Below are 19550 nucleotides of genomic sequence, written 5' to 3' on the forward strand. Positions count from 1 at the left end.
TTGCACTCACAAAGACGGGAGTAGCTGGCTTGTTACGGCGGTTACTACCCCAAACCAAATATCCAAATTACTACCTCCACCTTCCTCTATTCCTGATGCCTTTCAACTAGCTTGATCACTCCATTCTTATACTTCACTTTCAATGCATATCCAGCATAGTTCTCTGCTTCAACAGCAGGGGGAGAAGAAAAACTGTTACTTCACACATCCAGCAGAGCTCTCTGCTTAAACGGCAGGGAAGAAGAAAAACTGATACTTCACGCATATCCAGCATAACTTCAACGGCAGGGGAGAAGAAAAAAGGATTCACACTCACAAAGCGGGGAGTAGCTGGCTTGTTACGGCGTTACTACCCCAAACCAAATGTGCCTGATACTTCACTTTCGATGCATATCCAGCATAGCTCCCTGCTTCAACGGCAGGGGAGAAGATAAACAACCATAAGGGCTGTATAACATAATCTGGGTAAAACAAATAAGCATGGGTTGTAGCTGCTTATTGCGGCGGTTACTACCCCTACTACCTCTAACTAATCAAGCTGGATATTCACTTGGATGCAGCTCCATCACCGCTCTCTGCATTGATGGCAGGGGTGGAAGGGAATTAGAACCAAGAGCTAAGAGAAACAGATAAGTATGAGAGAAGGAGTGAGGGAAGCTTGCTGGGCAGACTGGATGGGCCATTTGGTCTTCTTCTGCCGTCATTTCTATGTTTCTATATTAACCATTCCCTTCCTAATAATTCCTAACTATGTTTGCTTTTTTGACTGCTGCAGTACACTGAGCCAAAGATTTTAAAGTATTATCCACTATGACGCTTAGATCTTTTTCCTGGGTGATAGCTCCTAATATGGAACTTAACATCATGTAACTACAGCAAGGGTTATTTTTCCCTATATGCAACACCTTGCACTTGTCCACATTAAATTTCATCTACCATTTGGATGAAATTCTTCTTGCATGGCATTCTTTTCGCAGCCGTTATTTTTTTTCTTCCTCTATGTTTTTTGTGGGGGGGTCCCTAAGCTTCACATAAGTAACCATTCATTCCAGGGTACAAATCCTGAGTGGGGGAGAAAATGGGGAGGGGGGTGGGTTGGTATGGTACTGGCATCATTTATATTTACTCTCCAGGGAAATTTGGGCCCATGTAAGGGAGGTCACTCTAGGCTGGGGTGGGGGGTGTCCCATTTTTGTAAAGTGTGAGACCTGCAGGTTGTGTAGCTCTGACTAGCAAGTGGGACTTAAGCATCATTTCTTGGAATGTATGTGATATGGCCCAAAATTAAAAGACAAAAAATATTGAAAGCGCTGAAGAAGCATCAAGCTGATATAGCTCTGCTTCAAGAAACTCATCTTAATGACCTTGAACATAGCATGCTGTGTAGATGGTGGGTAGGGGGGACACTACCTTGCTCTTAAAGGTTCTCTGCAAAGGAAGCCAATAATATGTAATGTTTATGCCCCTAATCAGTATGATTCCAAATTCTTCTATTCCAGTTGTAAGTTGTTGGGGAGTGATATCAATGTGGTGAGTGATCCTCAAATAGATAAGTCACATGCTGGCCCTGCGGAGGTTATGTTGAAACACAGGGGTGTCCCTCTCCTTTGTAAACACCTTGATCTCCTGGATATATGGAGGATTCTCCACCCTCGGAACGTGATTATACTCCTGTTTCCAGAGTGCATGCATCCCAATCAAGAATTGTTAATCTTTTGGTGTCACAATCTTTGTTTTTCTCAGGCAACTGCTGCAGTAATTGGCCCTTTGAAATCTCTGATCATGCTCTGATATGGGTGGATCTAAACTAGATGACAGGGGGCAATAGTGGCGCCAAAATGGTATTTTCCTGCATATCTTGCTTCAGATAAACACTTTCAGGAGTTTTTGCCCGTTTGTTAAAATTGGAAAGACAAGTGCGCAGAGATAGACTGAAGTTGACGGGCAGGCTCTCTGTTGTCCCGGACTAATTTCTTAACTTCACTAACAGCCCTAAACTTTTTGATACATCAATGCACAGTCAAGGCCCGGTTTTACTATAAATTTCAAATTTTTCAATGCAGTAGCAAGGCAGGGAAGCTTCTAGCCAATATGGTAACGCATAAGCTGGGGGCTAAATACATGGCAGCGGTGGTGGGATAAAAAAGCAAACAATTGTTAACTCTCGATGAGGAGCTTTGTGAGATTTTTCTGGAATACTTTCAACAACTTTATGCTCAACAGCCAGATGTAGAGGCAAGGTATTAAAAAAAAAAGTTGTACTTCGCAACCTATGGACACACATGCCCCACTCCGCTTGGAGGAATACAATATGATATTTGGAGACTCCCTCATTTAAGTCGCCAGGTTCGGATGGTTTTTTTTTTGGGGGGGGGGGGGGGGGGAAGTTCTATAAGATATTCAGGGACCGGGTATCTTTCACACTACTCCTTTTCTATGAGCAGTTGCTGGAACAGCAATCATTTCCACCCCATTCTAATAAGGCCCTGATTATGCTTATCCCAAAAGAGGGCAAAGACTCTCTACAAACAAGCTCTTATCGGCCAATATCGCTGTTGAATTTTGACATTAAATCACTCGCCAAAATCTATGCGGATCGACTAGCATATGTTATACAGGCATTAGTGGGGGATCACCAGGTGGGTTTTGTACAGGGCCAGCAGTCTGTCTTTAATGTGTGGCAGGCTTTGGCATCTATTGCCTGGAATGTTTCTCATCAGATACCTTCTCTGCTGATCGGCTTTGATGCCAAGAAGGCCTTTGACCATGTTGCTTGGGATTATCTTTGCTTTGTTTTGGACCAGTTTGAGTTTTGTGGCACGTGATTAAGTGTGGTCCGCCTCCTTTATTCAGAGCCAAGTGCTCAAATTCTAATTAATGGCTCTCTTATGTCAGTTTTCATTGCAACGCGGTACACGACAAGGCTGTCCAATGTCCCCTCTTATCTATCTTATTGTTGGAACCGTCATTGCGGGTTATCCAACACCTTGAGGGAATATCTGGTATTCCGATTGGACTACTACTTTCAAGGTGGTGGTTTTTGCGGTTGATTTGCTTCTATATCTTAGTAACCCCATGGCCTCTCTGACCACTCTGATGGAGGAATTTACCCTTTTTGGTTCTTTTACGGGATTTAAATTGAATACGAGCAAGTCGTAGGCGATGGCTTTCCCAGAGCATTATCAGTTGGATTGGGAAAAACAATTCCTCCTTAGGTGGGTGGGGGCATCTTTTCAGTATTTGGGGGTACAGATCCCCACATCTTTAGATAAGATTTATGATTGAAATGTCCTAACTCTCCTAAAATCTTTAAAGAATAAGCTTCTGGAATGGAAGGACCTACTTCTGTCATTGATAGGTCAGATAAATGTATTTAAAATGCTAATTGACCTCAATGTTTATACATCTTGCAAACCATTCCTCTGCTCCTTCAGAAGAGGGACATCAAGTTACCGTAAGTTACACAATGCTATCTCGTTTATTTGGAGGGGGAAAGCGGGCTCGGATCTCCATGATTAAACTTGGTGGGTGCATGGCGACAGGGTGGACTGGGGATACCCAATTTACAGGAGTATAATATGGCTTGTTTGTTAAGACACGTGAAGGATTGGATATTTAACTTGTCACACTTTACCCCTCTGGTGCTAGAGAAGGAGTTGATCAAGTCATTAGATCTTATGTATGTACTTCATGCCTGATCGGCTTGGTTGCCAATCTCAATATGTCGTAATTTTTCTTTAACTGCCTTACGAAAGGCATGGAAATGTCTATGTTCTAGACTGGGTCAAAGTCCTAAAGTATCAGTTTACTTGCCCATAAGGGGTAATTTGGACTTTACGACGGTCATGCATACTTCATCCTTCTCTAAGTGGGCCTTGCAGGGGATGGATCTTTAGCAGATGAGGTAGACGCCCAGGGTGACGTTCTGTCATATCAAGAGATGACCACACGTTTCATGCTACTTTTTTTTGCTTACCTACAATTGCGTCACTATGTTCATTCCTTGCCGAAACCTCATCTGCACAATGTTTTTCCAGAACAGCTTCAAGAATTTTTTCAAGTGGATAAGCGTAGCAGGGCAGGGTCAGCGCGCATTCATAAGTCCTTAGTACAACTACTGCCTGAGGCTTCCTGAACTTTATTGCATGCTAAGTGGATGGCAGAGTTACCTGGTTTATCCAATTTTCCTTTTCTTCATGTTATAAAGCACATCCCTGAACTGACGGAAGATGCTACTCTAAGAGAGATGCAATATAAGCTTGTGCGGAGAGCATACTTGTCTCCATCTTGGCTGTATAGAGTGGGTTATTTGGATTCTGCTCTATGCCTTAAATGTCAATTGGATAGGGGCACCTTGGGACACTTTTTTGGAGTGTCCCGCTATAAATCTTTTTTGGGGAAAATTTGTGGGTATTTGGTTTCTTTAGTGGGACAAGTGGTGCTTTTCGCTCCTGAGGGTGTCCTTTTTGGTGTGGTGTCCTCTTTCCAAATTCGTGGGAAGGACAAGGGTCTTTTGACTAGGGCGGTGTGCCTGCTTGCTAAGAAGGCCATTCTATTGCAAGTGGTGTGAGTGAAAACCCCCAGTTTCTGGCTTTGGCGCAACAAATTTCACACCTACATGCACATGGAGAATCAAACTACTACGAGGTCCTTTAAGCATAAAATTACTTTTTTTTTTAAATGTATGGCACCCCTATCTGCAGAGACTATCTCCAAGGGCCAGAAGTGAGGTAATTAATTATCCTTGAGAGGGTATGTTGACATAGTACTGTGCACTCATGTTCACTCTATGTGCGCTTCTTTTCCACTGCCGGGGGGTTGGGCCAGAGGTGTTTCTCTCTGGGTGTGTGAGAAAATCTGTAAAATTATTTGATCAGTTGACTGTTTTACATGCCTCAGTGTCCTGTTTTTCACATATATGTTCTGATTCTTTTTAATAAACAGTCTTCAAATAAAAGGCTAGCCAATCAACAATGAGTAGAAATCTAAAGCCATTGAACCCAGGTGTTCAAAAGAAATTATCAATATATTACAAATTAAACTTCAAGTTCCAAATCTGTAGAAGCTTTTTCATTTTAGGATTTTTTGCATTTATCTACTCAAAAAATGTTAGTATGATTTGTCAAATCCTTGACATTCACCTTACTACAACTAGCAGAAAGGACATGCTGCTTCTAAAATGACCTTTGCAAATTGGATTAAAAACCATACTAAGAAAAATAACTTATAAAGCTGTCAAACAACCAAGCCCTTGGTTTGCTATGGTTCATTCCAACACGTCATTCAGGGAGAAAGAACAGTATTCAGTACTGCAGATGTGTGAAATAACAGCTTGGATGTTTCTACATAATCAATCCTATAGCATCTAGTAAAGGTTAGTGGACTTTAATGGATGCTGACTTTGGAAGGCATGTGCTACAGGCCACTGTGGATACCACCAGTGAGGCACTGATGGTATATAAATGACAGGAATTTTGGCCTATCAGTCAGTCTCAATTTCCATTAAATACATCACCTCAGACCAAACCCTCTCTATTGTGTGAGATTTGGCTTGGGGTAGTCATTCTTTCTGTTTGTGAAACCGAGAGAGTGGGTCTTGAGGAAGATTATAAGATGGAAGCTAATGTGTGCTACTGTCAGTAGTTTTACTGCTGACTGGAATTCAGGAAACAGTGTACAGAAGTGCAGAAGCATGGGATGACAAAGTGGCACCAGGAGGCACAGGATAACATCTTCATCCTCAAGCCTACTTGCCAAAGGATAACTTATTGGGCTTTACCGATGTGTCAGTAATGGCAAAGGAGACTAAGACAAAATTCTTGACTTCTGTTTGCCTAGATATGTCCTGTTTTTTATGCAGTGGACTTCTTTCCTTTTGGCAATCTGAAATTATTACAGAGAGATAAACCAGCTGTTGAGCAGACTGCCCACACAATTCAGTAAAAAAGAAATTAAGTTAAAGTGTTGAGAGAAATTTTTTACAATTGATTCGACACACTAGGTTGGATGGGAAGGATATACTTTCTTTGGCGAGCCCTGTCCGGTCAGATCTAGGGTTCTTGGTTTTCTAGATAAAAATGTCATTGTTCTCATCTATTCAGTTTTTTAAATGAGAAATAGAACAGAAGACAGGCTACAGCAATTGCATAGGGTGAAAGAGAAACCCTGCAGCACCAAGGGCTATTTAGAGAAAAAACTGCAGCCAGGCAGAGTCCATTGGTCCGGAGAAGGAATTGTGGTCCTGGGCAAGAGCAATGGGGGAGAAGGGCAGATGGACAGACATGGGGGGGTGGCTAAGATAAGTGATGGAAGACAGGAGATGGAATTATAGCTGAATAGTGAAGGGAAGAAAAGAATGGGAAAGTCACAGCAAAATAATACATAAAGTAATAAAAATGGAGATTACGGGATTTGGGTCAATTTATTTTACATAAAAATGGTAGAAAAATACTTTTTTTTTTTTTTACATAAAATTTTGTATCAGGATAGAATTGGAAATGATTAGAAAAATAAATGCCATGAAACCAGAAGCCATAATTATAGTCACAGTTCTTACAGAAGTCTTTACAGGTTGCAATATAATCAATTTTGATTTCTCACCTTTTTAGTTTAAAATATTACTCAAAGCAGCTGCCAGCAAATAAAATTCAACTACAATCCAATATACAACACAAACAGCAATAGCTTGAAAAGGACCAGCAATAGCTTGAAAAGGACCAGCAAAAAGTTAGTCGACTATTTGTATTCAGGACCTCATATGGCTCTTCCTCAGGAATGTGTGTAGTTCTGAAAGTTCAAGCACTCTAGCATCTTTTTCATTGGTCTATCAAAAGGGTATCACAACTTAAGACTTCCGTTTCCTCCAGGTCCAATACAACTATTATACCTGTATTACAGCTCTTATTGAATAGAAACTTAGACAGCTACAGCCCCAAACTTAGTTCAAATTCTCTGAAAGTGAGACTGTAAATCAGGTAGGCTGGCATTGAGACAGGTTGACTTATTGTCAAATACAGAAGGAAGGCAGTGACTGACAGCCAGCACCAAGCCTCAAATGCTTAGGGGTTTAGGTGACATGAGAGGGTTATCTATCCAATTTTCGGTGCCCAAGGAATGAATGGACACACAAATTGAACTCTCCTCATCAGAGATAGTCCTTCCAGAGCAGGATTGACACACATGAATGAGGTAGCACATGAGAAAAATGACACTACCGCTATACTTGTTCTGTACATAGAGGTCATCAGATTTGAGAGGTGTCAATCTAGTACCATGAACGAACACTAAAATCATTAAGCTTATAAACAAAGCCCTCCCTTCCTCCTCCAAAAGAGCACTAATTCATCCCCTCAAACAACCCTGCCCTTACATGAGAGTGCAGAATTTTCTTAGATGGTGAATCTAGTTCTTCCTTTGCCCTAATTTCTTCCTCTTCCTCCACCTCTTCATCATCTTGTTCATCATCCTCATCGTCATCATCCTCATCCTCCTCATCGTCGTCATCATCATCCTCACCTTCATCATCACTACAAAAGGTTTATGAAACTTGATTAGATACATAAACAGCAAAGCAGATCACAAAAGGCAACAAATAAAAGCAGCAAGAAGAAATTGCATTTGGCAATATTACCCTTTTTCCTACCTGAGAGGTCCCAGGACTCCAGTCATGTTAAATCCATCTAAGATTTCTTGAATTTGGTCACAGCCTTCCTCACCGAAGCAGTTCCCTGTGGAGAGGAGGAGGAGGAGGAGAAGAGAGCAGGCTCATTTAAAACAAAGGTTTATTTTATCTCCACCATTCACTACCACCACAGCCATAATACAAGAACAGCTGATGAGCAATACTACAAACAGCAGCCTAGTCTACCCAGAGCGGAGACTACTGCTCCTTGGCAATTTAACCATTGCTGTGTATGTGCTCTTAATCCTCTATTACACAATCCTGCACCACCAAGACAACCATTTTATACCAAACAGAATTGTCTCACCAAGAAATCCTAAGGGTGGAAACAGCACAAACACGCATTAGATGTTATATAGGGAACAATACTGGAGAGTTTATAGAACTAACTTTTGTCATTATCACAGCAAGCCAACAAAACTATGAAACATCACATCCACTGCTAAAGTTAGTATCCAAATAACTAAGAATTCTTTTTATAGAGGAATTATGTCCACAAAGTCAAATTTTAAAACACACGAAACTTAGAGCTCATGCTTGGGAATATTTAAAAATGATGCCATAGTGCAAATAATAAAGAGCTGTGACTTCCACCTCAGACCATAGGGCCTTTTTATCAAACAGCTTTTGACTAACAACATTTGTTAAGTAGCAAACTGACTAATGGAGAAAGCTAATGTTGCTTACCTGTAACAGGTGTTCTCACAGGACAGCAGTATGTTAGTCCTCAAATATGGGTGACATCATCAGGATGGAGCCCAATGACAGAAAACTTCTATCAAAGTTTCTAGAACTTTGACTGGCCCCTACTGGGCATGCCCAGCATGGCACTAACCCTGCAGCCAGCAGGGGTCCCCCTTCAGTCTTATGTGATAGCTACAGGTAGTGCCGAAAAAATAAAACAAAACGTTATGCACCCAACACTGCGGGGCGGCGGGCGGGTTTCGTGAGGACTAACATCTGCTGTCCTGTGAGAACACCTGTTACAGGTAAGCAACACTTGCTTTCTCACAGGACAAGCAGGATGGTAGTCCTCACATATGGGTGAGTACCGAGCTGAGGATGTCCGAACATGCACCAAATGTACCCAACGGCATGCAACAGGCACAACAACTGGGGTGGAATTTGGTAGAGGGCATCCTGAACCCCACTGCGCAGGCGGAAGGGTGTTGGTATGTCACGTTGGAAATAGGTTACGCAGGACAGACTGGCCGAAGATGGAATCTTGTCTTCCGGCTTTGTCCAAGCAATAGTGGGCTGCGAAGGTATGGAGAGCGCTCTAGGTGGCAGCCCTGCAAATGTCAGGAAGCGGCACCGATCTTAGGTGTGCTACTGAAGTCGCCATGGCCCTCACAGAGTGTGCTTTAACACGGTCTTGAAAAGGAATGCCTGCTTGCTGGTAGCAAAAAGATATGCAGTCCGCCAACCAGGAGGAGAGAGTCTGCTTACCCACAGGTTGCCCTAATTTGTTAGGATGGAAAGAGACGAACAACTGAGTGCTCTTCCTGTGGACAAGTGTACGGTCTAGATGGAAAGCTAGAGCCCGTTTACAGTCAAGGGTATGCAGAGCCTGTTCCCCTGGATTGGAATGGGGCCTGGGAAAAAAGGTAGGTAGTATGATGGATTAATTAATGTGAAACTCCGAAACTACCTTGGGTAAAAACTTAGGGTGAGTGCGAAGTACCGCCCGGTCCTGCAGGAGTTTAGTGTAAGGCGGATAGGTAACTAGGGCCTGTAACTCACTAACCCTGCGAGCTGAAGTGATAGCTAAAAGGAAAATCACTTTCCATGTGAGATATTTTAGGTCACAGGAGTGAAGAGGCTCGAATGGAGTTTTCATGAGCCGACCAAGAACCAGATTAAGGTCCCAAGAAGGGGCCGGAGGACGTAAAGGTGGCTTGATATGGAGCAAGCCCTTTAAAAATCGTGTTATGAGGGGTTGTACTGATATAGGGACATCCCCGACACCTTTATGGAAGGCGGCTACCGCACTGACATGCATTCTGATGGAAGAGGTTTTTAGACCTGACTGACAAATGCCAGAGATAGTCCAAAAACCTTGGGATTGGACAGGAAAAGGGATCAAGGGACTGCGAAGTGCACCATGATGTGTACCTTTTCCATTTATAGGAATAAGCTTTTCTTGTGGAAGGCTTCTGTGAAGCAATCAGGACACAAGAAACAGATTCTGAAAGGTTAAATGGTTGAAGGATTAACCTTTCAACATCCATGCCGTTAGGGACAAGGCCTGAAGATTGGGATGGCGTAGGCATCCGTCGTTTTGAGTGATCAGATGCGGGTCTGTTCCCAAGGGAATGTGCCTATGGATGGAGAGATCCTGGAGTATGGGAAACCACACTTGGCGTGGCCAGTGAGGTGCTATGAGGATCATGGTTCCCTTGTCCTGACGTAGCTTCACGAGAATCTTCGAAAGAAGAGGAAGTGGAGGGAATGCATAGAGCAGACCGGTTGCCCACGAGAGGAAGAATGCATCCCTGGGCTGAGAGAGGTCGCTCCGAATGAGGGAGCAGTAATTGTCCACTTTGTGGTTCTGAGGGGACGCAAAGAGGTCTGTCTGGGGGTATATCCCCATTGGCGAAAGATTGAGGTCGCTACCGAGGGGTTGAGAGACCACTCGTGTGGCTGGAAGACGCAACTCAGTTTGCCTGCCAAGAAATTGTCCATTCCCGGCAAGTAGGTGGCCCTGAGGTACATCGAGTGGGAGAGCGCTTCCACACAAATCTGCGCAGCTTCCTGACACAGGAGGAAGGAGCCTGTGCCTCCCTGCTTGTTGATGTACCAAATGGCCACCTGGTTGTCCGTCTGAATCAGAATGACATGATTTGATAGGTGTTCCTGAAAAGCCCTGAGAGCATATCGCATTGCTCGAAGTTCTAGGAAGTTTATTTGATGTTTGGCTTCCTCTGGAGACCAAGATCCTTGTGTCTCTAGATCAGGGGTCGGGAACCTTTTTGGCTGAGAGAGCCATGAACGCCACATTTTAAAATGTAATTCCATGAGAGCCAGACTAACTACAACCCCCCACCCTCCTGACTCCCCCAAGACCTACCAAATTAATTTACTACAACCTCCTACTCTCCTGACGCCCCCAAGACCTGCCAAATTAATTTACTACAAACCCCTATCCTCCTAAACCCCCCCCCCAAGACCTGCCAAAAGTCCCTGGTGATCCAGCGGGGGTCCAGGGCTCGCAGACAAATCTTTAATAAAAAAGTAAAAATCTAACAAAACCCCCCACCCTCCTGACACCCCCCAAGACCTCCAAAATGAATTTACTACAACCCCCACCCTCCTGACCCCCCCCCCAAGACCTGCCAAAAGTCCCTGGTGGTCCAGCGGGGTCCGGGAGCGATCTCCTGGACTTGGGTTGTCGGCTGCCAGTAGTCAAAATGGTGCCGACGGCCCTTTGCCCTCACTATGTCACTGGGGTCGACCAATGGCGGCGGTAGCCCCAGTGACATAGTGAGGGCAAAGGTCCGTCGGCGCCATTTTGACTACTGGCAGCCGACAGCCCAAGTCCAGGAGATCGCTCCCGGACCCCCGCTGGACCACCAGGGACTTTTGGCAGGTCTTGGGGGGGTCAGGAGGGTGGGGGTTGTAGTAAATTAATTTTGGAGGTCTTGGGGGCGTCAGGAGGGTGGGGGATTTTGTTAGATTTTTACTTTATTAAAGATTTGTCTGCGAGCCAGATGCAGCCATCAAAAGAGCCATATCTGGCTCCCGAGCCATAGGTTCCTGACCCCTGCTCTAGATTGTCCACGTAGGCTCCCCACCCAATGTTGGAAGCGTCGGTGGTGAGAATGAGTTGAGGATCTGGCACTTGAAAGGGCAGTCCCTGGAGGAGATTGGTCTGATCTTTCTAACAGGTGAGAGACAGACGGAGTGAGTTGGTGATGTGGACAATGGTCGACAGAGGCTGAACAACTTGAATCCATTGTGACCTCAGAGTCCAATGCATGAGTCTCATGGCCAGGCGGGCCATTGATGTAACATGGATGGAGGACGCCATGTGTCCTAGCAGGATGAGGAATTGGCGAGCTGTTGCTGTATGTTGGGACTGCAACTGGTGAGCGAGGGCCACAAGTGTTAGCGCTCGTTGTCGAGGTAGAAAGGCTTTTGCCTGTAAAGTGTCCAAGTCTGCCCCAATGAACGACAAATTTTGAGATGGGATTAAATAGGATTTCCCATAATTGACAAGAAATCCTAGAGAAATTAGAGTGTGTAGGGTGAAATCGAGGGACGACCGAGCGGCTTGCTGGGTTGGAGCCCTGATTAACCAGTCGTCCAGATAGGGGTAGACGTGCACACCTTCTTTCCTGAGGAAAGCCGCTACAACTACGAGGCATTTGGTGAAGACTCGCGGGGCAGACGCTAGGCCGAAGGGAAGCACTCGATATTGATATTGCTTTGGGCCTACTAAAAACCTGAGGTACTTGCGATGAGTTGGAGTGATCGCAATGTGTGTGTATGCGTCCTGGAGGTCCAGAGAGCAGAGCCAGTCTCCTCTTTGTAGAAGAGGTAGAAGAGAGCCAGAGGTTACCATCTTGAACCTTTCCCGCTGGAGGTACTTGTTGAGAGCACGTAGGTCCAGAATTGGACGAAGCCCCCCGGATTTTTGGGGGATCAAAAAGTACCGGGAATAGAACTCTAGGACTTGCTGTGAGAGTGGGACGGGTTCTATTGCTCTTAGCTGGAGAAGGGAGACCTCCTGCTTTAGAAGGACAGAGTGGTCAGATACTCTCCACGCCTGTAGAGGTGGTGAGTCTGGTGGAAAAAGCAAGAAAGTTTAGGTGGTAACCCTGAGCAATAATTGCTAGCATCCATTGGTCGGTTGTGATTGATTGCCACATGTTGTGAAAGTGGCACAATCGACCTCCACTGGTATGCTTGGCAGAGGAATCAGGCTGCTGCTCTCCAAGTGAAAGTCAAAAACCTGAAGCAGGCCCCGGCTGGGGAGCTGCTTGTGGCTTTTGCTTTCGGGCCTGGCGAGGCTGAGGCTTTTGATAAGGTTTCGTAGTTCGGGACCTTGCTGGTAGAGGATAGTACTTCCTTGGACGGAAGAATGACTTCTTAGAGTCCTTCTTGAAGGGCTGTCTTAAGGGGAAGTCGGAAGGTATCGATGAGAGCTGTTTAAGGGTCTCATGATGGTCCTTTAATTCAGCCACCATTTGCTGGATCTGCTCACCGAACAGATTGTCTCCTACACATGGTAGGTCAGATAGCCTGTCTTGTTCTTCTGGGTGAAGGTCAGAAGATTTGAGCCAGGCCTATCGTCTTGCCGAAATGGCAGCTGCAGACACTCTAATAGAGGTGTCGAAGATATCGTAAGCTGTTCTTATCTCATGCTTTCCTGCCTCAAACCCCTTGTTGACAAGGATTTGAAGCTGGTCTTGGAATTGTTCATGCAGGGTTTCAGAGAAGTCCTGTATCTGTTTGAAGATGACCCTCTTGTATTGGGTCATATACAGCTGGTAAGCAGCAATTCTGGAGATGAGCATGGCCCCTTGGAACACTCGTTGACCAATATTGTCTAGGAACTTGTGTTGCTTAACAGGAGGAGTAAATGAGCGAGGCTTCGTCCTTTTTGCTTTCTTTTGAGCCGATTCTACCACAAATGAGTGGTGGTCGAGCTGAGATTTTTGAAAGCCGGGGCTGACTGCACTACATAGGTAATGTCAGCTTTTCTATGGACTGGGGCAATGGATCCAGGGTTTTCCCAGTTCTTTTTGAGGTCAAGAAGAACTTGATGAATGGGAATAGAAGTGATCACTTTAGGGGCATCCAGGAACTGGAGCAACTCCATCATCTGGTGCCTATCATCCTGCTCCGTCCTGTGAGAAATTACTTACCTGATAATTTTGTTTTCCTTAGTGTAGACAGATGAACTCAGGACCAATGGGTATTGTGCTCTTTTGCTAGCAGATGGGAGACAAAGTCAGATTTCAAAGCTGAATTCACTCTAGATATACCCCTGCAGTAACCTCAGCTCTTCAATATTCTCTTCGAAAAGCCATTGTGGATATATCTTTGCTTAAATAACTTGAAAACAGCAGAGCTCCACCTCCATGCTTCATGGCAGGGATAGTGTGCTTCTCTTCATAGCATTTATGGTTGTTACCTTAAAGTTCAATTTTGATTTCATCATTCCAAATTATTTTGTTCCAGAAGTTCTGAGGCTCCATGAAGCCCATTTTTGTTCAAGTATCTCCTTATTGTGATGCTGAAAGACCCACACCACTGTTTCAGAGAAGCCTGCATTTCAGTAGAAGTTGCCTGTGTGTTTTTCTTTGCATCCTGACAAATTTTCCTGGCAGTTTTTTCTTGGTCTATCTGACCATGGCTTGGTAGTAACAGAACCCATAGTTTTCCACTTCTTGATCAGTTTGAACATCACCGATTGGCATTTTCAAATCGTTGGAGATCTTTTGATATCCTTTTCCTGATTTATAAAGTTGAACTATTTTTTCTCGCACATCCTTTGACAGTTCGTTTGCTTTCCCCATGATTCATAACCAGTCAGTGCAGCCCTGGATGACTTGCACAAGGGTTTCTCAAGAGCTAAGAAACTCATTGACTATTTATACACAGACACTAATTAAAATCAAGCAAGGCATAATAGGTGTGGATGCCTATCCATTGCCATCTCAACCTGTGAGTGTCAATTTGAATATATATCAGCCCAAACATTCAAGGGTATGCAAACTTTTGAACAGGACCATTTTAATAGTTCCCTTATTGCTACAGTATAATGACTGTGATGCATAATAGTTTAATTTGAAAAACATTAAAAATAATAGATGTATTTTGTCTGATCACACATTTTCTTAAAATGCCACACATCCTACAAATTCTGCCAGGGGTATGTAAACTTATAAGCACAACTGCAGTTCCAAGAAGGGAAATAATGACAAGCAATAAGGCATGTTTACTCTCCTTACTTTAGCTGACAAACCTTTTCCAGCAATCAACTTACAGGAAACAAAAATTAGTATGAAGTATGGTATAATGATTATTTGTCACCTGACATTGTTACTTTATGTTATATGGTTATGGCATCTTCCAGATGCTCACTTATGTTTTGTGTTACCTGCCCTGTTAAGAAATAAAAAGTTAAATAAAGCAAAGTTGCTTACCTGTAACAGGTGTTCCCCAAGGACAGCAGGATGGTAGTCCTCACACATGGGTGACATCATCCGATGGAGCCTGGCACAGCATGCCGCTAACCATGTGTCCATGCGGGGTCCCTCTTCAGTCTTATAACAGAGTTCACGAAAAAATAAAACAACAAACCAAGAGAAACCCAACTCGGCGGATTTCTCTTTGTATCCTGACAATTCAGCAGAGAACAGGTGCAACGTGCACAACAACTAGAGCTGCAACAATCAGAGAAGTAGGCCTGCACCCAAGGACAGGGCCCATGGAGGGAGAGTTAGGTTTTCATGGCTGGAAGAGATTACGCAAGATGGATTGTTCAAATCGACTGTCCTGCCGACCATTCTTGTCCAGACAATAATGTGAGGCGAATGTGTGGAACTCCAAGTCGCTGCTCTGCAAATCTCATGAATGTGGACTGCATGCAAATGAGCAACTGAGACTGACATGACTCGTACAGAGTGAGCCTTGATGTGACCGCCAAGCTGTAAGCCCGCCTGCACGTAGCAGAAGGCAATGGGAGAGTCTGCTTGGAGACAGCAACCCCTAGTCTGTTCCTGTCGAATGAGATAAAGAGTTGAGTGGAGAGGCGGTGAGGCGCCGTCTACTCCAAGTAAAAAGCCAGCACTATCTTGCAATCTAGTGTGTGCAGAGCCCGTTCACCCTGGTGAGTGTGAGGCTTTTAAAAAAAGGAAGTTAACAATGGATTGGTTGAGATGGAACCCTGAAACCACCTTGGAAAGGAACTTCGGGTGTGTCTGGAGGACTACTTTGTCATAACAAAATTTTGTAGAAGGTGGGTACGACAATAGGGCTTGCAGTTTGCTGACCCTGCGAGCTGATGTAACTACGACCAAGAAGATGACTTCCCAGGAGAGATACGTCAGCTTGCAAGATTGCAATGGTTCAAACGAAGACTTCATGAGTTGTGACAGGATGACATTGAGATCCCAGGAAACCGCTGGAGGGCGAGTGGGGGGCTTTAATTATAAGTAGCTCCTCAAACTGCCCCACAAGCGGATGAAAAAAGATCACAGTATCATCCGTACCCTGGTGGTAAGCCCCTATTGCGCTGAGGTGAACCCTCACTGATGTGGTTTGCAGATCAGATTTGGAGAGGAACAACCAATGGTCTAGGACCGCGGGAGGGGAGCAAGAAAAGGAATCCAGGCTGCGCTCCTCGCATCAAGTTGAAAACCTCTTCCACTTCATAATGTACCTGCGATACCCGTTCCAAAAGGCCAAGGGCCTGCACAATCACCCAGTCAACATCCAAGTCATGAGGGCCAGGGCTTGTAAGTTGGGGTGATGGAGCCTGCCCTGGTCCTGAGTGATTATGTCCAGAGCCCTCCACAACCAGATCGGGGGGCACGAGGCCAGGTCCCGTAGGATCGGAAACCAGACCTGATGGGCGCCAAACAGGGGCAATCAGAATCATGGAGCCCTGATCCTGCTGAAGCTTCTGGCATATTTTCGAGATGAGAGGAAGTGGAGGGTAAGCGTACAGCAGCCCGGTGCCCCAGTGAATCAAGAATGCAAATGCCAGCGATCCGCTGCCCCTTTGGCCTAGGGAGCAGAAGTGGCTCAACTTCCTGGTTTCTGAGGAGGCGAAGAGGTCTATGTCTGGGGTCCCACATGAGCGAAAATCCCGTTCGCCATCTTTTAACTGACGAACCATTTGTGAGGTCAAAAGGCACAGCTCAAAGAGTCTGCCAGGTTGTTGTCCACCCCTGGGAGATACACTGCCCTGAGGAGGATGCCGTTGTCAATGGCCCATGACCAAATGTAGACTGCCTCCTGACAGAGGGTGAAGGACCCCGTTTCCCCCTGTTTGTTCAGATATCAAATAGCTACCTGATTGTCGGTCTGAACAAGAATTACCTTGTTCAGGAGCTGCTCTCGGAATGCTTGGAGGGCATACCGAATTGCTCGCAGCTCCAGGAAGTTGATTTGAGACTACGATTCTTGTGCAGACCAGAACCCCTGGGGTGTGGAGACCCGCAAGATGCGCTCCCTACCCCGTCCGAGATGAATCTTTGGTGAGGGTAAGCCTAGGACTGTGGGCTCCAGAAGGGGATTCTGTTTTCCAGATTGGAGGGTTTGACGAAGCAGTGTGGTGATAAGGACATGCGCACACAGGTCTTGAGTAGCCTGGCACCATTGAGAATGTAGTGTCCATTGCGCCTTGCGCAAGTGTAGTCGAGCAAAGGGGGTGACATGCACAGTCGCTGCCTTATGGCCCAGTAAACGGAGAAAATGTTGAGCTGAGACATGATAGCAAGCGGAGACCACTCGAGCGAGAGCGTGAGGGTCTGTGCCCTGTCCCGAGGCAGGAAAGCCTTCGTCTAGGCAGTGTCCAGTCGAGCCCCAATGAAGTCCAGTTGCAAGGATGGTTGGAGATGGGATTTTGGATAGTTGATCAGAAATGCCAGAGTTTCCAAAAGTTGAAGTACAGGAAAACACGAATCCCCCATCTCCAAAGATATGCGCTGACAACTGCTAGATATTTGGTAAAGACAGGGAGTATGGAGCCAGGCCAAAGGGCAGAACGCAATACTGGCAGTGATTCCTGTTGATAAGGAATCAAAGGTATTGCTGATCCACTTGAAAGATGGGGATATGGGCGTATGCGTCTTTCAGATAGAGGGCGTAGAGCCTGTGTCTCACTTTGAGAAGGGGAATCAAGGTGCCCAGCGAGACCATTTTCAACTTCTCCTTTACCAAAAACGGTTTAAGGCCCAAATACTTGGAGTAGAACCCCTTGCCGTGCTGACTGGGCAGAACATGTTCGACCACTCGAGCTAGTACGAGGGCAGAGAGCTCTACCAGAAGCATTTGTAAGTCCCCTGTTGGTCTCCACTTGGGACACAGAGGTGAGCGGGGTGGAACTCGCAGGAAGTGCAACCTGTAGCCCTGATGCACGATGGACAGGACCCAGAGGTCCGATGTTTTCGAATTCCATCGTTATGCAAACAGCTGAAGTCTACCCCTGACCAGGTCAGTGTCCTGCGGCGACAGCTGGCTCATGCTCCCTGGCTGCCAGTCAAACCCTGTGGAGTTCTGTGGTGGAACTGTGGTTGCCCGGCGCTGAGGCATGGGTGCGTATCCTCTTTGCCTTCTTCAAGGCTGTCTATACCAACACCAATTGCTGGGGGAGCTGACAGCGCTTGAACATGGTAGTAGGCTGGACTAGGTAAACTGTGTCCGTCTTCCAGGTCACTGGTGGCACAGAGATGGGGTGCTCCCAAAAGCGGGCTACCAGTACCTTGAAGATGTCATGGACAGGTTCTGCCACTACCTCTTTCAGGGCATCCATGAATTGCAGAATCTCATGCATCCTGTGCCTGGAGGTTTGCTCTGTTAAAAGCTGGAAAGGCACCTATTCTGCCATGGCTTTTACGAACCTTGCAAAGGAGAGATCCTCTGGGGGAGATTTTTTGCTGCTCCTCCAGTGGAAAGGTCTCTGAGGGCAGATCCTCCAATTCCTCAGTGGAGGACATGGACACCTCCCCTTTCCAGGGGTCAATAAGGGGCCTCCCCCTCACTGCGTCCTTCCGGGGATGCAGGGGTTCGAACACCCCAACGATGTTAGAGGTGTAGGCCCTTCAAAGGCACCAAAGAAGGAACTGGGGGCATCGGCGGGCCTTGAGGCCGCAGAAGAAACACCGGTGTCCAACTGAGTCCAGCAGGATCGGGGGCACTGAGGGCAATGACGGAACAGATCCCTATGGCCCTGGGGGAGCTGGTGGAGCATCATGTTCATCCAAGATGCCATCGAACCCGATGGCCCTTCCTCCTCTGAGGAGATGCTCACCAAGATGGGGGCCAGTGGCAGCAATGCTCCCTTCAGCCGCAAAGGGGCTTGAGGCATCGGTGCCGGCTGCGTCGGTAGAACACAGAGCAGCACATCAAGCCATTCCAATAATGGCACAAGCACCAGTGGAGTTGGCTCCTGTGGCGGTGCCGGTCCCGGTGGAACCTGGAGCTCGAAGCTTCGCAGGAGGCACCAATGACGCTGCTTGTCCATTGCCTAGCTGAGAGGATGATGACCAATGTCTATGTTTCTTCGACCGTTCTCGATTGTCACCACGGTCCTTTCCCAGATCTGAGTGAGAAGGGGAGGAACCTGACCGGGACCAGAACAAAGGAGCCGGGGACCGACCGCAGTCTATTTCGGAATCTGCTTCCCAAGTGGGGTGGAGGTCCCCGAAGCAGCAGACGGATCCAATCTTTTGGAGCCGAATAATTTTTCCATCTTGTCACCACATGCCGATGGACCTTAGGGATCATTTGGGCTCAGAGGTCAGAACCTCGGACATCATGGGAAGCCCCCAGACAGAGGACACAGACCTCGTGGGGGGGGTTGTGATGGACATAGTCTGGGGGCACCGGAGAAAACTAATCGATGCCATCGCAAAAAGCATGTAGTCGATAAGTCGGCGGACACCGTGAAATGAAACCGTTGGCTATGGATCACGAATGTTCGAAGGACTTACCAGGTCGCGGAGAGCAGAACTGACAAAAAAAAACCAACGTGGGAAGAGAACAGCAAAATTTTTTTTTTGAACTGTAGAAAAGAAGCAGAGCTCACGACTGCGAGGCAGCAGCTTCGCGGAAAGGAAGAGATTGAAGAGGGACCCCTTATGGAGATGTGGTTAGTAGCATGCTGGGAATGCTCAGTGTGCCAGTCAAAGTT

At 46.1% G+C, this 19550-nt stretch overlaps 1 protein-coding gene across 1 annotated transcript in view; it reads right to left on the bottom strand.

Annotated features, from left to right (window-relative positions):
* RANGAP1 (Ran GTPase activating protein 1) overlaps positions 1 to 19550 on the bottom strand; it is a 317592-nt gene that overhangs the window by 205317 nt on the left and 92725 nt on the right. Inside the window, exons 10-11 of the mRNA XM_029590239.1 lie at positions 7643 to 7727; positions 7370 to 7526 (exon numbers count right to left, since the gene is read on the bottom strand). Coding sequence (XP_029446099.1) covers positions 7370 to 7526; positions 7643 to 7727 — 242 coding nt within the window. The remainder of the gene's footprint in view (positions 1 to 7369; positions 7527 to 7642; positions 7728 to 19550) is intronic.

This window comes from Rhinatrema bivittatum, chromosome 2, assembly GCF_901001135.1.
Source record: "Rhinatrema bivittatum chromosome 2, aRhiBiv1.1, whole genome shotgun sequence".
Lineage (NCBI taxonomy): Eukaryota > Metazoa > Chordata > Amphibia > Gymnophiona > Rhinatrematidae > Rhinatrema > Rhinatrema bivittatum.